Source organism: Pseudophryne corroboree, chromosome 3 (assembly GCF_028390025.1).
Source record: "Pseudophryne corroboree isolate aPseCor3 chromosome 3, aPseCor3.hap2, whole genome shotgun sequence".
In the NCBI taxonomy this organism is placed as follows: domain Eukaryota; kingdom Metazoa; phylum Chordata; class Amphibia; order Anura; family Myobatrachidae; genus Pseudophryne; species Pseudophryne corroboree.
In genome coordinates, this window is record NC_086446.1 from 230,341,046 (window position 1) to 230,362,596 (window position 21,551).

Consider the following 21,551-nt stretch of genomic DNA (forward strand, 5'->3'; position numbering starts at 1 on the left):
AACAGCGTGTCACTTTCACTGAAGGTGTTACAGCAACACGGCTGGATTCTCAATATCCCGAAGTCACAGTTGGTTCCTACGACTCGTCTGACCTTTGTAGGCATGATTCTGGATATGGACCAGAAAAGGGTTTATCTTCCGATAGAAAAGGCCCAGGAACTCATGACTCTGGTCAGGAACCTATTGAAGCCAAAACAGGTGTCAGTGCATCACTGCACTCGGGTCCTGGGGAAGATGTTGGCATCTTACGAGGCCATTTCCTTCGGCAGGTTCCATGCGAGGACTTTCCAATGGGACATACTAGACAAATGGTCTGGGTCACATCTACAGATTCATCAGCTGATCACCCTGTCTCCCAGGGCCAGGGTATCTCTCCTGTGGTGGTTACAGAGTGCTCACCTTCTAGAGGGTCGCAGGTTCGGCATTCAGGACTGGATTCTGGTAACCACGGACGCGAGCCTCCGAGGTTGTGGAGCAGTCACACAGGGAAGAAACTTCCAAGGTATTTGGTCAAGTCAAGAGACTTGTCTTCACATCAACGTCCTGGAGCTGAGGGCCATATACAACGCCCTTCGTCAAGCGGAGACCTTGCTTCGCGACCTACCGGTTCTGATCCAGTCAGACAACATCACCGCAGTGGCTCATGTAAACCGCCAAGGCGGCACAAGGAGCAGAGTGGCAATGGCGGAAGCCACCAGGATTCTTCGCTGGGCGGAAAATCATGTAAGCGCACTGTCAGCAGTGTTCATTCCGGGAGTGGACAACTGGGAAGCAGACTTCCTCCGCAGACACGACCTGCATCCAGGAATCCGGATCTGCAGGAGATGCTCACAGAAGATCTGTTGCCTCTTCCTCTAAGACAGGACCTGCTGCAACAGGGGCCCTGTCTGTTCCAAGACTTACCGCGGCTGCGTTTGACGGCATGGTGGTTGAACGCAGGATCCTAGCGGAAAAGGGCATTCCGGATGAGGTCATTCCTACTCTGATAAAGGCTAGGAAGGACGTGACAGCTAAACATTATCACCGTATATGGAGAAAGTATGTTTCTTGGTGTGAGGCCAGGAATGCTCCTACGGAAGAATTCCATCTGGGCCATTTCCTTCACTTCCTACAAACTGGAGTGAATTTGGGCCTAAGGTTAGGCTCCATTAAGGTTCAGATTTCGGCCTTATCCATTTTCTTTTAGAAGGAATTGGCTTCTCTCCCAGAAGTACAGACTTTTGTGAAGGGAGTGCTGCATATTCAGCCTCCTTATGTACCTCCGGTGGCGCATTGGGACCTTAACGTGGTGTTGCGTTTCCTTAAGTCGCACTGGTTTGAACCACTTAAAACGGTGGAGTTAAAATATCTCACTTGGAAGGTGGTCATGTTGTTAGCCTTGGCTTCGGCTAGGCGAGTTTCAGAATTGGCGGCTTTGTCTCATAAAAGCCCCTATCTGGTTTTCCATATGGATAGAGCGGAATTGCGGACCCGTCCTCAATTTTTGCCTAAGGTGGTGCCTGTGGCTACGCGAGATTTGGAGGATTCCGAGTCCCTTGATGTGGTCAGGGCTTTGAAAATTTACGTGGCCAGAACGGCTAGGGTCAGAAAAACAGAAGCACTGTTTGTTCTGTATGTAGCCAACAAGGTTGGCGCTCCTGCTTCAAAACAGACTATTGCTCGCTGGATCTGTAACACGATTCAGCAGGCTTATTCTACGGCTGGATTGCCGTTACCAAAATCGGTTAAGGCCCATTCCACTAGGAAGGTGGGCTCTTCTTGGGCAGCTGCCCGAGGCGTCTCGGCATTACAACTTTGTCGAGCTGCTACTTGGTCGGGTTCAAACACCTTTGCAAAGTTCTATAAGTTTGATACCCTGGCTGAGGAGGACCTCCTGTTTGCTCAATCGGTGCTGCAGAGTCATCCGCACTCTCCCGCCCGTTTGGGAGCTTTGGTATAATCCCCATGGTCCTTACGGAGTCCCCAGCACCCTCTAGGACGTAAGAGAAAATAAGATTTTAAACCTACCGGTAAATCTTTTTCTCGTAGTCCGTAGAGGATGCAGGGCGCCCGTCCCAAGTGCGGACTACTTCTGCAAGACTTGTATATAGTTTTGTTTACATAAGGGTTATGTTATAGTTTTCATCGGTCTCGAACTGATGCTGTGTTGTTTCATACTGTTAACTGGTTCGTATATAACACAAGTTATACCGTGTGAATGGTGTGGGCTGGTATGAATCTTGCCCTTGGATTAACAAAAATCCTTTCCTCGTACTGTCCGTCTCCTCTGGGCACAGTTTCGCTAACTGAGGTCTGGAGGAGGGGCATAGAGGGAGGAGCCAGTGCACACCCATACCTAAAGTTCTTTCTTAAAGTGCCCAAGTCTCCTGCGGAGCCCGTCTATCCCCATGGTCCTTACGGAGTCCCCAGCATCATCTACGGACTACGAGAAAAAGATTTACCGGTAGGTTTAAAATCTTATTATTTGCGGCTAACACTCCTGTTTTCAGGGATATAGCTGCAAATATTGGGGCTAATTCAGTCAAAATCGCTAGCAAGTGATTTTTGCACTGCTGTGATCAGATAGTCGCCACCTACAGGGGGAGTATATTTTAGCCGTGCAAGTGTGCGAACGCATGTGTAGCAGAGCTGTACGAACTGATTTTGTGCATTTTCTGCGCAGCTCAGGACTTACTCAGCCACTGCGATCACTACATCCTGTCCGGGACCTGAATTGACGTCAGGATCCCTCCCTGCAAACGCTTGGACATGCCTGCGTTTTTCCAACCACTCCCTAAAAAAACGGTCAGTTGCCACCCACAAACGCCTTCATCCTGTCAATCTCCTTGCAATCGCCCGTGCGAACAGATCCGTTGCACAAACCCATTGCTGAGCGGCGATCCGCTTTGTACCCGTGCAACGCGCCTGCGCATTGGGGTGCATATGCTTGCGCAGTTCAGACCTGAGCGCAGGCTGTGAGAAAACACAGCCTAGCGATTTGGTCTGAATTACTCCCCTTGTTTGATAAATGGGCCCCTGGGCTAGATACAGGATGTTTGTTTTCGGAATAAAAATGGCGAAACAAGTGTTTCCGCATTTTTACCGTATTCCTGCTATTCAGCAAAGGGTTGACAGAACGGATAACGCAATTATCTTCTGCGTTCATACCCATCTCACTGAATATTGTACAGTAAGGATAAATCTATTCACCTCTATTGTGGTTTAACGGTTTATGCTATTCAGCAAGCATCAAAACGTTAAACCTCCCTAATGCCAGAAGCTTTTGGGATGCTGGAGCTGGGCATACAATTGCCACTAGTCGCACTGCAGACTTAACAATGCGAGAATAGGAGGCTATTCGCATTGGTAAGTAAGAGCATGACTGAGCATACGCAGAAACAAAAACAAAAGATTTTGGTTTTGGATTTTTCTAAACCAAAGCCGTCTAAAACTGTGCCGTGTTACCGCAAACACTGTTCCTTTGAAGTTTTTTTGCTGAAAACTGTGTTAAAAAAAGTGACAAAAATACTGTGCTGGTATTGCCCGATAATAATCGTGACAATATCGATATTTTTGCTGAATATGGCCCCCTGAGAGTATAAAGCAACATAAAGGTTTTACCAACTTCATTCAGAGCATCTGACATTAAATCTGTAATAAATATTTATTTCTGTAGAAATGTGATAGTAAATATGCAGATATTCCGTACACAGTTACGAAGATACTACAGTAATGTAGAACACGTGTACACAGTATACAATGCTCTTCATAACAGCATACAAAGAATAATCAGAATGCACTTTGATTTACTGTCTACTACAGGGATAAACAACGTGTGAGGCACTCCAGTAGCTGTGGAACTACATATTCCAGCATGGCCTGTAAGTTTTGCTGTCTGGGCTTGCTGTAGGCATTAGCTGAAGAACATGCTGGGAGATGCAGTTCCACAGCAGTCTAATGTTCCAAACTAGATCTTAAGGCATCTTGCCATGCAGGTGGAAGCCTTAAAAAGGCTCTAGAGGCCTTCTGGGTCCCTGGGAGATAATACTTTTTACAGATCTGTGCTACTGGTGCATAGATCTAGGGGTGGTATTCATGTGACCGCCGGTCAGCTGACCGACAGTCACATGACCTCCTCCACCAGCCCGACGGGTCACTGTCCCGATGGTCGGCATGCCGACCAACAGGGACTATTTCCACTCGTGGGTGTCCACGACACCCATAGAGTGGGAATAGAACCCGTGGCGACCGCAGGTCGCCACCGAGCCCGCAAGGGGCTTGCTGCACTCGCCCCTCCCCGCCGGGATCCCGGCGTCGGTATGCTGCCGGGATCCCGGCGTCGGTAAGCTGACCGGCGGTCAGGAGACCGCCGGTCAGCCGTACTACACCCTAGATCTAGGAACCCTGGTTCCAGAGTTTATAATCTTCTTCACCAAATGCATATCTTCTTTCGTTTAATGACATTATTAAAGTTATTTTGAAACTCTGTCAGTCTTTTATAGTAATTGTAAGCAGAGTCACATGTAAGTCACATGTACAGTAAAAAGCCTTCTTTTATCTAAAGAAATGTGATTCTGAACAGTTCTGGGCTCCCAAAGCTCCTCAGTGTCAACAGTATCCCAAATAGCCCACAGCAACTCATCTGTCTCTTCTACTGGAATCATTGATGTCTCAGTTTTTATTGGATAAATTAGAATCTTCCTTTTCCTCTCTATCTCACTATCACCTTCATCCGTGTCATTTTAGCAAGTTACTTAGAAGTGGAGAAAACTGGATCAGCATGAAAGAGATGGGCTGACACAGTGTCATGTGTTTATGGCTTTATACCATACACAAATATTATATTTCTTACAGTGAGGTTAGTTACTATAGAGACTACATTTTCTGAGCTGTATCCCCTCCTCCATGAAATACACTGGGCAGTATCCTATTTGCTGCGGTAAAACATGGTTTTTCGTGATTTTTCCCGATGTTTCCCCACTTTTTTTTTTTTTTACGGGTTATGCTATTAGATTGTCCATAAAAAAAATGCCCTTTCTCCTGAAAACACACAGGTTCAGTGAAACGTGTATTTTTGTGATAAACAGCCCCGTTCACTTAAAAAAGGGTCTGTTTCCAGGGATTTGGTTTTGCCTGCATGAGGCAGGCGAGGGAAAAATAAGATTTTACTTACCGATAAATCTATTTCTCGTAGTCCGTAGTGGATGCTGGGACTCCGTAAGGACCATGGGGATTAGCGGCTCTGCAGGAGACAGGGCACAAAATAAAAGCTTGAGATATCAGGTGGTGTGCACTGGCTCCTCCCCCTATGACCCTCCTCCAAGCCAGTTAGGATACTGTGCCCGGACGAGCGTACATAATAAGGAAGGATATTGAATCCCGGGTAAGACTCATACCAGCCACACCAATCACACCGTACAACTCGTGATCTGAACCCAGTTAACAGTATGATAAATTTAAAGGAGCCTCTGAAAAGATGGCTCAACAATAATAACCCGAATTTTTTGTAACAATAACTATATACAAGTATTGCAGACAATCCGCACTAGGGATGGGCGCCCAGCATCCACTACGGACTACGAGAAATAGATTTATCGGTAAGTAAAATCTTATTTTCTCTAACGTCCTAAGTGGATGCTGGGACTCCGTAAGGACCATGGGGATTATACCAAAGCTCCCAAACGGGCGGGAGAGTGCGGATGACTCTGCAGCACCGAATGAGAGAACTCCAGGTCCTCCTCAGCCAGGGTATCAAATTTGTAGAATTTAGCAAACGTGTTTGCCCCTGACCAAGTAGCTGCTCGGCAAACTTGTAAAGCCGAGACCCCTCGGGCAGCCGCCCAAGATGAGCCCACTTTCCTTGTGGAATGGGCTTTTACTGATTTTGGCTGTGGCAATCCTGCCACGGAATGTGCTAGCAGAATTGTACTACAAATCCAACGAGCAATCGTCTGCTTTGAAGCAGGAGCACCCAGCTTGTTGGGTGCATACAGGATAAACAGCGAGTCAGTTTTCCTGACTCCAGCCGTCCTGGAAACATATATTTTCAAGGCCCTGACAACGTCCAGCAACTTAGAGTCCTCTAAGTCCCTAGTAGCCGCAGGTACCACAATAGGTTGGTTCATGTGAAATGCAGAAACCACCTTAGGTAGAAAATTGAGGACGAGTCCTCAATTCCGCCCTGTCAGAATGAAAATTTAGGTAAGGGCTTTTACATGATAAAGCCGCCAATTCTGACACACGCCTAGCTGAAGCCAAGGCCAACAGCATCGACACCTTCCACGTGAGATATTTTAAATCTACCGTAGACAATGGTTCAAACCAGTGTGATTTTAGAAATCTCAACACAACATTGAGATCCCAAGGTGCCACTGGAGGCACAAAGGAGGCTGTATGTGCAGCACCCCTTTCACAAATGTCTGAACTTCAGGTACTGAAGCCAGTTCTTCCTGGAAGAATATCGACAGGGCCGAAATTTGAACCTTAATGGACCCTAATTTTAGGCCCATAGACAGTCCTGTTTGCAGGAAATGCAAGAAACGACCCAGTTGAAATTCCTGTGTAGGGGCCTTCTTGGCCTCACACCACGCAACATATTTACGCCAAATGCGGTGATAATGTTTTGCGGTTACTTCCTTTCTGGCTTTTACCAGAGTAGGGATGACTTCTTCTGGAATGCCCTTGTCCTTCAGGATCCGGCGTTCAACCGCCATGCCGTCAAACGCAGCCGCGGTAAGTCTTGGAACAGACAAGGCCCCTGCAGTAGCAGGTCCTGTCTTAGAGGTAGAGGCCACGGTTCGTCCGTGAGCATCTCTTGAAGTTCCGGGTACCAAGACCTTCTTGGCCAATCCGGAACCACGAGTATAGTTCTTACTCCTCTCCTTCTTATGATTCTCAATACTTTCGGTATGAGGGGCAGAGGAGGGAATACATACACTGACTGGTACACCCACGGCGTTACCAGAGCGTCCACTGCTATTGCCTGAGGGTCCCTTGACCTGGCGCAATATCTGTCCAGTTTTTTGTTTAGACGTGACGCCATCATGTCCACCTTTGGTCTTTCCCAACGGTTTACAATTTGGTGGAAGACTTCTGGGTGAAGTCCCCACTCTCCCGGGTGAAGGTCGTGTCTGCTGAGGAAGTCTGCTTCCCAGTTGTCCACTCCCGGAATGAACACTGCTGACAGTGCTATCACATGATTTTCCGCCCAGCGAAGAATCCTTGCAGTTTCTGCCATTGCCCTCCTGCTTCTCGTGCCGCCCTGTCTGTTTATGTGGGCGACTGACGTGATGTTGTCCGACTGGATCAACACCGCCTGACCCTGAAGCAGAGGTTTTGCTTGAATTAAGGCATTGTAAATGGCCCTTAGTTCTAGAATGTTTATATGAAGAGATGTTTCCATGCTTGACCACAAGCCCTGGAAATTCCTTCCCTGTGTGACTGCTCCCCAGCCTCTCAGGCTGGCATCCGTGGTTACCAGGATCCAATCCTGAATGCCAAATCTGCGGCCCTCTAGTAGATGAGCACTCTGAAGCCACCACAGGAGAGACACCCTTGTCCTTGGCGACAGGGTTATCCATTGATGCATCTGAAGATGCGATCCGGACCATTTTCCCAGTAGATCCCACTGAAAAGTTCTTGCATGGAATCTTCCGAATGGAATCGCTTCGTAAGAAGCCACCATTTTTCCCAGGACCCTTGTGCACTGATGCACTGAGACCTGTCCTGGTTTTAGGAGGTTCCTGACTAGCTCGGATAACTCCCTGGCCTTCTCCTCCGGGAGAAACACCTTCTTCTGGACTGTGTCCAGAATCATTCCTAAGAACAGTAGACGTGTCGTTGGAATCAGCTGCGATTTTGGAATATTTAGAATCCATCCGTGCTGACTTAGCACTACCTGAGATAGTGCCACTCCGACTTCTAACTGTTCCTTGGTTCTTGCCCTTATCAGGAGATCGTCCAAGTAAGGGATAATTAAGATGCCTTTTCTTCGTAGAAGAATCATCATTTCGGCCATTACCTTGGTAAAGACCCGAGGCGCCGTGGACAATCCAAACGGCAGCGTCTGAAACTGATAATGACAGTTTTGTACTACAAACCTGAGGTACCCTTGGTGAGAAGGATATATTGGGACGTGGAGATAAGCATCCTTGATGTCCAGCGACACCATATAGTCCCCCTCTTCCAGGTTCGCTATCACCGCTCTGAGTGACTCCATCTTGAATTTGAACCTTTTTATGTAAGTGTTCAAAGATTTTAGATTTAATATTGGTCTCACCGAGCCGTCCGGCTTCGGTACCACAAATAGTGTGGAATAATACCCCTTCCCCTGTTGCAAGAGGGGTACCTTGATTATCACCTGCTGGGAGTACAGCTTGTGAATGGCTTCCAGAACTGCCTCCCTGTCGGAGGGAGACTTTGGTAAAGCAGACTTCAGGAACCGATGAGGAGGAAACGCCTCGAATTCCAGTTTGTACCCCTGTGATACTACCTGTAGAATCCAGGGATCCACTTGCGAGTGAGCCCACTGCGCGTTGAAATTCTTGAGACGGGCCCCCACCGTGTCTGAGTCTGCTTGTAAAGCCCCAGCGTCATGCTGAAGACTTGGCAGAAGCAGGGGAGGGCTTCTGCTCCTGGGAAGCGGCTGCATGGTGCTGCCTTTTTCCTCTTCCTCTGCCCTTGGGCAGAAAAGAGTGACCTTTTGCTCGCTTGTACTTATGGGAACGAAAGGACTGAGTTTGAAAAGACTGTGTCTTTTTCTGTTGATGTGAAGTAACCTGGGGTAAAAAGGTGGATTTTCCAGCCGTTGCCGTGGCCACCAGGTCTGTTAGACCAGCCCCAAATAACTCCTCCCCCTTATACGGCAATACTTCCATGTGCCGTTTGGAATCTGCGTCCCCTGACCACTGTCTGGTCCATAATGCTCTTCTGGCAGAGATGGACATTGCGCTTACTCTTGATGCCAGGGTACAAATATCCCTCTGCGCATCACGCATATATAGCAATGCATCCTTTAAATGTTCTATAGTTAACAGAATATTGTCCCTATCCAGGGTATCAATATTCTCAGTCAGGGAATCCGCCCATGCGACTCCAGCACTGCACATCCAGGCTGATGCGATTGCTGGTCGCAGTATAACACCAGTATGTGTGTATATACTTTTCAGGATATTTTCCAGCCTCCTATCAGCTGGTTCTTTGAGGGTGGCCGTATCAGGGGACGGTAACGCTACTTGTTTAGATAAACGTGTGAGCGCCTTATCTACCCTAGGGGGTGTTTCCCACCGTGCCCTAACCTCTGGCGGGAAAGGGTATAGTGCTAATAACTTATTAGAAATTAGCTGTTTTTTATCGGGGGAAACCCACGCTTTATCACACACCTCATTTATTTCCTCAGACTCAGGAAAAACTATTGGCAGTTTTTTCACACCCCACATAATACCCGCCTTTGAGGTATTTGTAGTGTCAGAAAGGTTCAATGCCTCTTTCATTGCCGTGATCATGTAACGTGTGGCCCTACTGGACATTACGTTTGTCTCGTCACCGTCGACACTAGATTCAGTATCTGTATCTGGATCCGTGTCGACCCACTGAGGTAGCGGCCGTTTTAGGGCCCCTGAGGGTGTCTGAGACGCCTGAACAGGCACTAATTGATTTGCCGGCTTTCTCATGTCGTCAACAGTTTTTTGTAAATTGCTGACATTATCACTTAATTGCTTAAACACAATCATCCAGTCAGGTGTCGACTCCCTAGGGGGTGACATCACTAACACAGGCAACTGCTCCGCCTCCACCTCATTTTCCTCCTCATACATGTCGACACACGCGTACCGACACACAGCACACACACCGGGAATGCTCTGATAGAGGACAGGACCCCACTTAGCCCTTTGGAGAGACAGAGGGAGAGTCTGCCAGCACACACCCAGCGCTATATATATATACAGGGATAACCTTATATAAGTGTTAATCCCTTATAGCTGCTGTTAATCTAGTTATTTGCTGCCAAAATGCCCCCCCTTCTCTTTTTTACCCTGAATCAGATGCAGTACTGCAGGGGAGAATCAGGGAGCCGTCCTTCCAGCGGAGCTGTGAGGGAATAATGGCGCCAGTGTGCTGAGGAGATAGGCCCCGCCCCTTCACGACGTCCTTAACTCCCGCTTTTTTGTGTAAAATGGCAGGGGAAAATAAGAATTTACTTACCGATAATTCTATTTCTCGGAGTCCGTAGTGGATGCTGGGGTTCCTGAAAGGACCATGGGGAATAGCGGCTCCGCAGGAGACAGGGCACAAAAGTAAAGCTTTACGATCAGGTGGTGTGCACTGGCTCCTCCCCCTATGACCCTCCTCCAAGCCTCAGTTAGGTACTGTGCCCGGACGAGCGTACACAATAAGAAAGGATTTATGAATCCCGGGTAAGACTCATACCAGCCACACCAATCACACCGTACAACCTGTGATATAAACCCAGTTAACAGTATGATAACAGAAGAGCCTCTAAAAGATGGCTCCCTACAACAATAACCCGAATTAGTTAACAATAACTATGTACAATTATTGCAGATAATCCGCACTTGGGATGGGCGCCCAGCATCCACTACGGACTCCGAGAAATAGAATTATCGGTAAGTAAATTCTTATTTTCTCTATCGTCCTAGTGGATGCTGGGGTTCCTGAAAGGACCATGGGGATTATACCAAAGCTCCCAAACGGGCGGGAGAGTGCGGATGACTCTGCAGCACCGAATGAGAGAACTCCAGGTCCTCCTTAGCCAGAGTATCAAATTTGTAAAATTTTACAAACGTGTTCTCCCCTGACCACGTAGCTGCTCGGCAAAGTTGTAATGCCGAGACCCCTCGGGCAGCCGCCCAAGATGAGCCCACCTTCCTTGTGGAGTGGGCCTTTACAGATTTAGGCTGTGGCAGGCCTGCCACAGAATGTGCAAGTTGGATTGTGCTACAGATCCAACGAGCAATCGTCTGCTTAGACGCAGGAGCACCCATCTTGTTGGGTGCATACAATATAAACAACGAGTCAGATTTTCTGACTCCAGCTGTCCTTGCAATATATATTTTCAATGCTCTGACAACATCCAGTAACTTGGAGTCCTCCAAGTCACTTGTAGCCGCAGGCACTACAATAGGCTGGTTCAGATGAAATGCTGACACCACCTTAGGGAGAAAATGCGGACGAGTCCGCAGTTCTGCCCTGTCCGAATGGAAAATCAGATATGGGCTTTTGTAAGATAAAGCTGCCAGTTCTGACACTCTCCTGGCCGAAGCCAGGGCTAGTAGCATGGTCACTTTCCATGTGAGATATTTCAAATCCACATTATTTAGTGGTTCAAACCAATGAGATTTGAGAAAGTCCAAAACAACATTGAGATCCCACGGTGCCACTGGGGGCACCACAGGAGGCTGTATATGCAGCACTCCCTTAACAAAAGTCTGGACTTCAGGAACTGAAGCCAATTCTTTCTGGAAGAAAATCGACAGGGCCGAAATTTGAACCTTAATAGATCCCAATTTGAGACCCATAGACAATCCTGATTGCAGGAAATGTAGGAATCGACCCAGTTGAAATTCCTCCGTCGGAGCACTCCGATCCTCGCACCACGCAACATATTTTCGCCAAATGCGGTGATAATGTTGCGCGGTTACTTCCTTCCGTGCTTTAATCAAAGTAGGAATGACTTCTTCCGGCATGCCTTTTTCCTTTAGGATCCGGCGTTCAACCGCCATGCCGTCAAACGCAGCCGCGGTAAGTCTTGAAACAGACAGGGACCCTGCTGAAGCAAGTCCCTTCTCAGAGGTAGAGGCCACGGATCTTCCGTGATCATCTCTTGAAGTTCCGGGTACCAAGTTCTTCTTGGCCAATCCGGAACCACTAGTATCGTTCTTACGCCTCTTTGCCGTATAATTCTCAATACTTTTGGTATGAGAGGCAGAGGAGGAAACACATATACCGACTGGTACACCCAAGGCGTTACCAGCGCGTCCACAGCTATTGCCTGCGGATCTCTTGACCTGGCGCAATACCTGTCCAGTTTTTTGTTGAGGCGAGACGCCATCATGTCCACCATTGGTCTTTCCCAACGGGTTACCAGCATGTGGAAAACTTCTGGATGAAGTCCCCACTCTCCCGGGTGAAGGTCGTGTCTGCTGAGGAAGTCTGCTTCCCAGTTGTCCACTCCCGGGATGTACACTGCTGACAGTGCTATCACATGATTTTCCGCCCAGCGAAGAATCCTTGCAGCTTCTGCCATTGCACTCCTGCTTCTTGTGCCGCCCTGTCTGTTCACATGGGCGACTGCCGTGATGTTGTCCGACTGGATCAACACCGGCTTTCCCTGAAGCAGAGGTTCTGCCTGGCTTAGAGCATTGTAGATTGCTCTTAGTTCCAGAATGTTTATGTGAAGAGACGTTTCCAGGCTCGTCCACACTCCCTGGAAGTTTCTTCCTTGTGTGACTGCTCCCCAGCCTCTCAGGCTGGCGTCCGTGGTCACCAGGATCCAATCCTGTATGCCGAATCTGCGGCCCTCCAATAGATGAGCACTCTGTAACCACCACAGAAGAGATACCCTTGTCCTTGGAGACAGGGTTATCCGCTGGTGCATCTGAAGATGCGACCCTGACCATTTGTCCAACAGATCCCTCTGGAAAATTCTTGCGTGGAATCTGCCGAATGGAATTGCTTCGTAAGAAGCCACCATTTTTCCCAGGACTCTTGTGCATTGATGTACAGACACCTTTCCTGGTTTTAGGAGGTTCCTGACAAGCTCGGATAACTCCTTGGCTTTTTCCTCCGGGAGAAAAACCTTTTTCTGAACCGTGTCCAGAATCATCCCTAGGAACAACAGACGTGTTGTCGGAATTAACTGGGATTTTGGAATATTCAGAATCCACCCGTGCTGTTTTAGCACTTCTTGAGACAGTGCTAATCCCATCTCTAGCTGTTCTCTGGACCTTGCCCTTATTAGGAGATCGTCCAAGTATGGGATAATTAATACGCCTTTTCTTCGAAGAAGAATCATCATCTCGGCCATTACCTTGGTAAAGACCCGAGGTGCCGTGGACAATCCGAACGGCAGCGTCTGAAACTGATAGTGACAGTTCTGTACGACGAACCTGAGGTACCCCTGGTGTGAGGGGTAAATTGGAACGTGGAGATACGCATCCTTGATGTCCAAGGATACCATAAAGTCCCCTTCTTCCAGGTTCGCTATCACTGCTCTGAGTGACTCCATCTTGAACTTGAACTTCTTTATGTACAGGTTCAAGGACTTCAGATTTAGAATAGGTCTTACCGAGCCATCCGGCTTCGGTACCACAAATAGAGTGGAATAATACCCCTTTCCTTGTTGTAAAAGAGGTACCTTGACTATCACCTGCTGAGAGTACAGCTTGTGAATGGCTTCCAAGACCGTCACCCTGTCGGAGGGGGACGTTGGTAAAGCAGACTTCAGGAAACGGCGAGGTGGATTCGTCTCTAATTCTAACCTGTACCCCTGAGATATTATCTGCAGGATCCAGGGATCTACCTGCGAGTGAGCCCACTGCGCGCTGAAATTCTTGAGACGACCCCCCACCGCCCCCGAGTCCGCTTGAGAAGCCCCAGCGTCATGCTGAGGCTTTTGTAGAAGCGGGGGAGGGCTTCTGTTCCTGGGAAGGAGCTGCCTGTTGCTGTCTCTTCCCCCTTCCTCTGCCTCGTGGCAGATATGAATATCCCTTTGCTCTCTTGTTTTTAAAGGAACGAAAGGGCTGCGGTTGAAAAGTCGGTGTCTTTTTCTGTTGGGGAGTGACTTGAGGTAAAAAGGTGGATTTCCCGGCTGTAGCCGTGGCCACCAAATCCGATAGACCGACTCCAAATAACTCCTCCCCTTTATACGGCAAAACTTCCATATGCCGTTTTGAGTCCGCATCGCCTGACCACTGTCGCGTCCATAAACTTCTTCTGGCCGAAATGGACATAGCACTTACCCGTGATGCCAGTGTGCAGATATCCCTCTGTGCATCACGCATATAAAGAAATGCATCCTTTATTTGCTCTAAAGACAGTAAAACATTGTCCCTATCCAGGGTATCAATATTTTCAATCAGGGACTCTGACCAAGCTACCCCAGCACTGCACATCCAGGCTGTCGCTATAGCTGGTCGTAGTATAACACCTGTATGTGTGTATATACTTTTTTTGGATATTTTCCATCCTCCTATCTGCTGGATCTTTAAGTGCGGCCGTCTCAGGAGAGGGTAACGCCACTTGTTTTGATAAGCGTGTGAGCGCCTTGTCCACCCTAGGAGGTGTTTCCCAGCGCGCCCTAACCTCTGGCGGGAAAGGGTATAAAGCCAATAACTTCTTTGAAATTAGCATTTTTTTATCGGGGGCAACCCACGCTTCATCACACACCTCATTTAATTCTTCTGATTCAGGAAAAACTATAGGTAGTTTTTTCACACCCCACATAATACCCTGTTTAGTGGTACCTGTAGTATCAGCTATATGTAACGCCTCCTTCATTGCCAAAATCATATAACGTGTGGCCCTACTGGAAAATACGGTTGATTCGTCACCGTCACCACTAGAATCAGTGCCTGTGTCTGGGTCTGTGTCGACCGACTGAGGCAAAGGGCGTTTTACAGCCCCTGACGGTGTTTGAGGCGCCTGGACAGGCACTAATTGATTGTCCGGCCGTCTCATGTCGTCAAACGACTGCTTTAGCGTGTTGACACTATCCCGTAATTCCATAAATAAAGGCATCCATTCTGGTGTCGACCCCCTAAGAGGTGACATCCCCATATTTGGCAATTGCTCCGCCTCCACACCAATATCGTCCTCATACATGTCGACACACACGTACCGACACACAGCAGACACACAGGGAATGCTCTTAACGAAGACAGGACCCCACTAGCCCTTTGGGGAGACAGAGGGAGAGTTTGCCAGCACACACCAAAAGCGCTATATATGACAGGGATAGCCTTATAATAAGTGCTCCCTGTATAGCTGCTTTAATAATATATTTTTGCCACAATTTTGCCCCCCCCTCTCTTTTTTACCCTGTTTCTGTAGTGCAGTGCAGGGGAGAGCCTGGGAGCCGTCCTGACCAGCGGAGCTGTGTAAGGAAAATGGCGCTGTGTGCTGAGGAGATAGGCCCCGCCCCTTTTTCGGCGGGCTCGTCTCCCGCTCTTTAGTGGATTCTGGCAGGGGTTAAATATCTCCATATAGCCCCCGGAGGCTATATGTGAGGTATTTTTAGCCAAATTAGGTTTTCATTTGCCTCCCAGGGCGCCCCCCTCCCAGCGCCCTGCACCCTCAGTGACTGCCGTGTGAAGTGTGCCGAGAGGAAAATGGCGCACAGCTGCAGTGCTGTGCGCTACCTTTAGAAGACTGAGGAGTCTTCTGCCGCCGATTCTGGACCTCTTCTCGTTTCAGCATCTGCAAGGGGGCCGGCGGCGAGGCTCCGGTGACCATCCAGGCTGTACCTGTGATCGTCCCTCTGGAGCTAATGTCCAGTAGCCAAGAAGCCAATCCATCCTGCACGCAGGTGAGTTCACTTCTTCTCCCCTAAGTCCCTCGTTGCAGTGATCCTGTTGCCAGCAGGACTCACTGTAAAATAAAAAACCTAAGCTAAACTTTTCTAAGCAGCTCTTTAGGAGAGCCACCTAGATTGCACCCTTCTCGGCCGGCACAAAAATCTAACTGAGGCTTGGAGGAGGGTCATAGGGGGAGGAGCCAGTGCACACCACCTGATCGTAAAGCTTTACTTTTGTGCCCTGTCTCCTGCGGAGCCGCTATTCCCCATGGTCCTTTCAGGAACCCCAGCATCCACTAGGACGATAGAGAAAAAATACATCCATATAGCCCTGGAGCTATATGTGATGTATTCCTTTTGCCAGCTAAGGTATATGTGTGTTATATTGCGTCTCAGGGCGCTCCCCCCCAGCGCCCTGCACCCTCAGTGACCGGAGTGTGAAGTGTGCTGAGAGCAATGGCGCACAGCTGCGGTGCTGTGCGCTACCTTAGTCTTGAAGACAGGATGTCTTCTGCCGCCGCTTTCACCGGACCTTCGTCTCTTCTGGCTCTGTAAGGGGGACGGCGGCGCGGCTCCGGTGACCCATCCAGGCTGAACCTGTGATCGTCCCTCTGGAGCTAACGTCCAGTAGCCTAAGAAGCCCAATCCACTCTGCACTCAGGTGAGTTCGCTTCTTCTCCCCTTAGTCCCACGATGCAGTGAGCCTGTTGCCAGCAGGACTCACTGAAAAAAAAAAAAAAAAACCTAACTAAACTTTTATTCTAAGCAGCTCTGGAGAGCTACCTAGTTTGCACCCTTCTCGGCCGGGCACAAAAATCTAACTGGCTTGGAGGAGGGTCATAGGGGGAGGAGCCAGTGCACACCACCTGATATCTCAAGCTTTTATTTTGTGCCCTGTCTCCTGCGGAGCCGCTAATCCCCATGGTCCTTACGGAGTCCCAGCATCCACTTAGGACGTTAGAGAAATCCCCAATAAGCCACAGCTTGCGCCGTCTTATCGAAGCTAATAGGATAGCCCCGGGCGAGACCTTTAGCCGCAGTAATTTATTTAAATTTATAGAATGGAAAGAGAATGCCTAATCATGGCTTAGGATAACAATTAAAACTTCTGTCCAAAGAAAATGCTTTGCTTAGAAACAGAAACAACCTAAACCCTATTATCAGGCTGAGAGCTCCACCGATATCAGAGATTTAGGGCAAGGTTTGGATTCAACAAGCGATACTAGGATCATAATCACAAGACTAGAGGCATGCCCTGAAATGAAGCATATATACGAGCGCTGATCTTCCCTAGACAAATCAGACTTCATATAAGGGCATCCTGTAGAAGACATTATCAAGTCATACCTGAGGCTGAATGTAACCTGTGACTTCACTAGAGTAACCGCAGGCTGCTCAGTGTCTAGGGCAGAGAGGAGCCAAGATGAATGGAAAAGCTCAAGCACAGTATAAGTAACCATTGTATGTTCTTAACTTTCATCCAACTGGTGGAATCAGACAGACACAGATAAAAACGGGTGTAGTATCGTATGCCGGCGGCCGGCCTCCCGGCGACCAGCATACCGACGCCGGAAGCCCGACCGCCAGCATACCGACAGCGTGGCGAGCGCAAATTATCCCCTTGCGGGCACGGTAGGGGGGTCATGGACCCCCACGAGGGAGAATATGTGTTGGTATGCCGGGTGTCGGGATTCCGGCGCCGGTATACTGTGCGCCGGGATCCCGACATTCGGCAACCAGAAGACCACCCGATAAAAACGGACCAAACACATGAACAGGGGATACTACCTAGGACTCCCTTAACAAAATAAATAATCCAGAAAAACATAAAGAATCCTTTCTAACCCTAGCCCCTGAATAGTAAGGGTTAAAAACATGAGGCTGATGGGTGGAGTAGAAAGGATCCTTTCAAATGTCCTATTTTTTAATCCTAATAGGTAAAAAGGCATATCTGGTGCTGGCACAGGGAAGTAGTGCAAAGAAATTCACAATTAAACTTCTAATTTCTACCAACTCTGGCGCAATCTTCTTCCTCATTTTATGTAACTGGGAATACATGCGAGACATTACCTGTCCCAGGAAGAAAATCCCACCGCCAACGATAAAGGCCGATATTGCTGTGCCAAACACAGCAAAAAGAGTAATTGAACCGATGTTCTGGAAGAAGTTTCCCTAAGATACAAATAAAAAATTAGAATTACCGTCTGAGTTTCGTCATTGTGGACCTGTTACCATTGCCTAACCCAAACATCAGAGCACTCCCAGTACCTACGTCTGTATTCAGTACTTACAGTGGGGAGTATCCAAATTACCCACGAACAACATCGCGTGCGAAAAATTTCTGTTTTTCGTGATTTTTCCTGATGTTTTACAAATTTTTTTTTTTTACAGGTTATCCAATTAGATCGCCCTTAAAAACATACATTTTCTCATGAAAACACACAGGTTCAGTGAAATCTGTGTGTTTTCGCTGTCCGCAGTCCTGATTTTACATGAAACGGGCTGTTTTCGAGAATTTAGTTTTGCCTGCATGAGACAGGTGAAACAAAATCCTTGATAAGCCGTGGCTCGTGGTGGTTTATCGGGGCTAATTGGATAGCCCCCAGCAAAACAATTACCCTCCGTGTATGATCGCGGGTAATTGGATACCCCCCATTGTATTACTCCAATGTATATAATTAAATTGTAAACACTAGAACTGTGGACTTCACTAGTCCTACATTTCTGTTGTTCTGAGTACGATTAACATATACATTGTAAAGTGATGTGTAAACTGTATGCAGCTATGAGTAAATACACAAGCACAGGTGATTTTTTTAATTATCACTTCAGCCCACCATAACTTGATTAGAGTATTCAAATAAAAAATTGAAACCAACTTTTGACATTGTTTACCTTATGTAGGGAATATCCAGACTCAAAGATGATTGGTGGCAGTAACAGCAGAAAGAACATATTCGGTCGAAACATCTCCTCTTCCTGTATAATAGAAAAACCAATAAACTGGGTTAGTGCTGAGCATTTCAGACTAGAGATGAGCGCCTGAAATTTTTCGGGTTTTGTGTTTTGGTTTTGGGTTCGGTTCCGCGGCCGTGTTTTGGGTTCGAACGCGTTTTGGCAAAACCTCACCGAATTATTTTTGTCGGATTCGGGTGTGTTTTGGATTCGGGTGTTTTTTTCCAAAAACACTAAAAAACAGCTTAAATCATAGAATTTGGGGGTCATTTTGATCCCAAAGTATTATTAACCTCAAAAACCATAATTTACACTCATTTTCAGTCTATTCTGAATACCTCACACCTCACAATATTATTTTTAGTCCTAAAATTTGCACCGAGGTCGCTGTGTGAGTAAGATAAGCGACCCTAGTGGCCGACACAAACACCGGGCCCATCTAGGAGTGGCACTGCAGTGTCACGCAGGATGTCCCTTCCAAAAAACCCTCCCCAAACAGCACATGACGCAAAGAAAAAAAGAGGCGCAATGAGGTAGCTGTGTGAGTAAGATTAGCGACCCTAGTGGCCGACACAAACACCGGGCCCATCTAGGAGTGGCACTGCAGTGTCACGCAGGATGTCCCTTCCAAAAAACCCTCCCCAAACAGCACATGACGCAAAGAAAAAAAGAGGCGCAATGAGGTAGCTGACTGTGTGAGTAAGATTAGCGACCCTAGTGGCCGACACAAACACCGGGCCCATCTAGGAGTGGCACTGCAGTGTCACGCAGGATGTCCCTTCCAAAAAACCCTCCCCAATCAGCACATGATGCAAAGAAAAAGAAAAGAAAAAAGAGGTGCAAGATGGAATTATCCTTGGGCCCTCCCACCCACCCTTATGTTGTATAAACAAAACAGGACATGCACACTTTAACCAACCCATCATTTCAGTGACAGGGTCTGCCACACGACTGTGACTGATATGACGGGTTGGTTTGGACCCCCCCCAAAAAAGAAGCAATTAATCTCTCCTTGCACAAACTGGCTCTACAGAGGCAAGATGTCCACCTCATCTTCACCCTCCGATATATCACCGTGTACATCCCCCTCCTCACAGATTATCAATTCGTCCCCACTGGAATCCACCATCTCAGCTCCCTGTGTACTTTGTGGAGGCAATTGCTGCTGGTCAATGTCTCCGCGGAGGAATTGATTATAATTCATTTTAATGAACATCATCTTCTCCACATTTTCTGGATGTAACCTCGTACGCCGATTGCTGACAAGGTGAGCGGCGGCACTAAACACTCTTTCGGAGTACACACTTGTGGGAGGGCAACTTAGGTAGAATAAAGCCAGTTTGTGCAAGGGCCTCCAAATTGCCTCTTTTTCCTGCCAGTATAAGTACGGACTGTGTGACGTGCCTACTTGGATGCGGTCACTCATATAATCCTCCACCATTCTATCAATGTTGAGAGAATCATATGCAGTGACAGTAGACGACATGTCCGTAATCGTTGTCAGGTCCTTCAGTCCGGACCAGATGTCAGCATCAGCAGTCGCTCCAGACTGCCCTGCATCACCGCCAGCGGGTGGGCTCGGAATTCTGAGCCTTTTCCTCGCACCCCCAGTTGCGGGAGAATGTGAAGGAGGAGATGTTGACAGGTCGCGTTCCGCTTGACTTGACAATTTTGTCACCAGCAGGTCTTTCAACCCCAGCAGACCTGTGTCTGCCGGAAAGAGAGATCCAAGGTAGGCTTTAAATCTAGGATCGAGCACGGTGGCCAAAATGTAGTGCTCTGATTTCAACAGATTGACCACCCGTGAATCCTTGTTAAGCGAATTAAGGGCTGCATCCACAAGTCCCACATGCCTAGCGGAATCGCTCCGTGTTAGCTCCTCCTTCAATGCCTCCAGCTTCTTCTGCAAAAGCCTGATGAGGGGAATGACCTGACTCAGGCTGGCAGTGTCTGAACTGACTTCACGTGTGGCAAGTTCAAAGGGCATCAGAACCTTGCACAACGTTGAAATCATTCTCCACTGCACTTGAGACAGGTGCATTCCACCTACTATATCGTGCTCAATTGTATAGGCTTGAATGGCCTTTTGCTGCTCCTCCAACCTCTGAAGCATATAGAGGGTTGAATTCCACCTCGTTACCACTTCTTGCTTCAGATGATGGCAGGGCAGGTTCAGTAGTTTTTGGTGGTGCTCCAGTTTTCTGTACGTGGTGCCTGTACGCCGAAAGTGTCCCGCAATTCTTCTGGCCACCGACAGCATCTCTTGCACGCCCCTGTCGTTTTTTAAAAAATTCTGCACCACCAAATTCAAGGTATGTGCAAAACATGGGACGTGCTGGAATTGGCCCAGATTTAATGCACACACAATATTGCTGGCGTTGTCCGATGCCACAAATCCACAGGAGAGTCCAATTGGGGTAAGCCATTCCGCGATGATCTTCCTCAGTTGCCGTAAGAGGTTTTCAGCTGTGTGCGTATTCTGGAAAGCGGTGATACAAAGCGTAGCCTGCCTAGGAAAGAGTTGGCGTTTGCGAGATGCTGCTACTGGTGCCGCCGCTGCTGTTCTTGCGGCGGGAGTCCATACATCTACCCAGTGGGCTGTCACAGTCATATAGTCCTGACCCTGCCCTGCTCCACTTGTCCACATGTCCGTGGTTAAGTGGACATTGGGTACAGCTGCATTTTTTAGGACACTGGTGACTCTTTTTCTGAGGTCTGTGTACATTTTCGAAGAAATTTTGGAACCTCAACATTTTTGTTCTCCATATTTTAATAGGCACAACTAAAAGGCACCTCAGGTAAACAATGGAGATGGATGGATTGGATACTAGTATACAATTATGGACGGGCTGCCGAGTGCCGACACAGAGGTAGCCACAGCCGTGAACTACCGCACTGTACTGTGTCTGCTGCTAATATATAGACTGGTTGATAAAGAGATAGTATACTCGTAACTAGTATGTATGTATAAAGAAAGAAAAAAAAACCACGGTTAGGTCACTGGTATATACAATTATGGACGGGCTGCGGAGTGCCGACACAGAGGTAGCCACAGCCGTGAACTACCGCACTGTACTGTGTCTGC

The 21,551-nt window shown here is 48.0% G+C and overlaps 1 protein-coding gene across 3 annotated transcripts in view; it reads right to left on the reverse strand.

The window, feature by feature from the left end:
- Positions 1 to 21,551, reverse strand: part of SLC9A8 (solute carrier family 9 member A8) — a 182,036-nt gene that overhangs the window by 64,282 nt on the left and 96,203 nt on the right. For all 3 annotated transcript variants that reach the window (XM_063958882.1, XM_063958884.1, XM_063958883.1), the window contains exons 5-6: positions 18,407 to 18,490; positions 17,582 to 17,683 (exon numbers count right to left, since the gene is read on the reverse strand). In XM_063958882.1, coding sequence (XP_063814952.1) covers positions 17,582 to 17,683; positions 18,407 to 18,490 — 186 coding nt within the window. The remainder of the gene's footprint in view (positions 1 to 17,581; positions 17,684 to 18,406; positions 18,491 to 21,551) is intronic.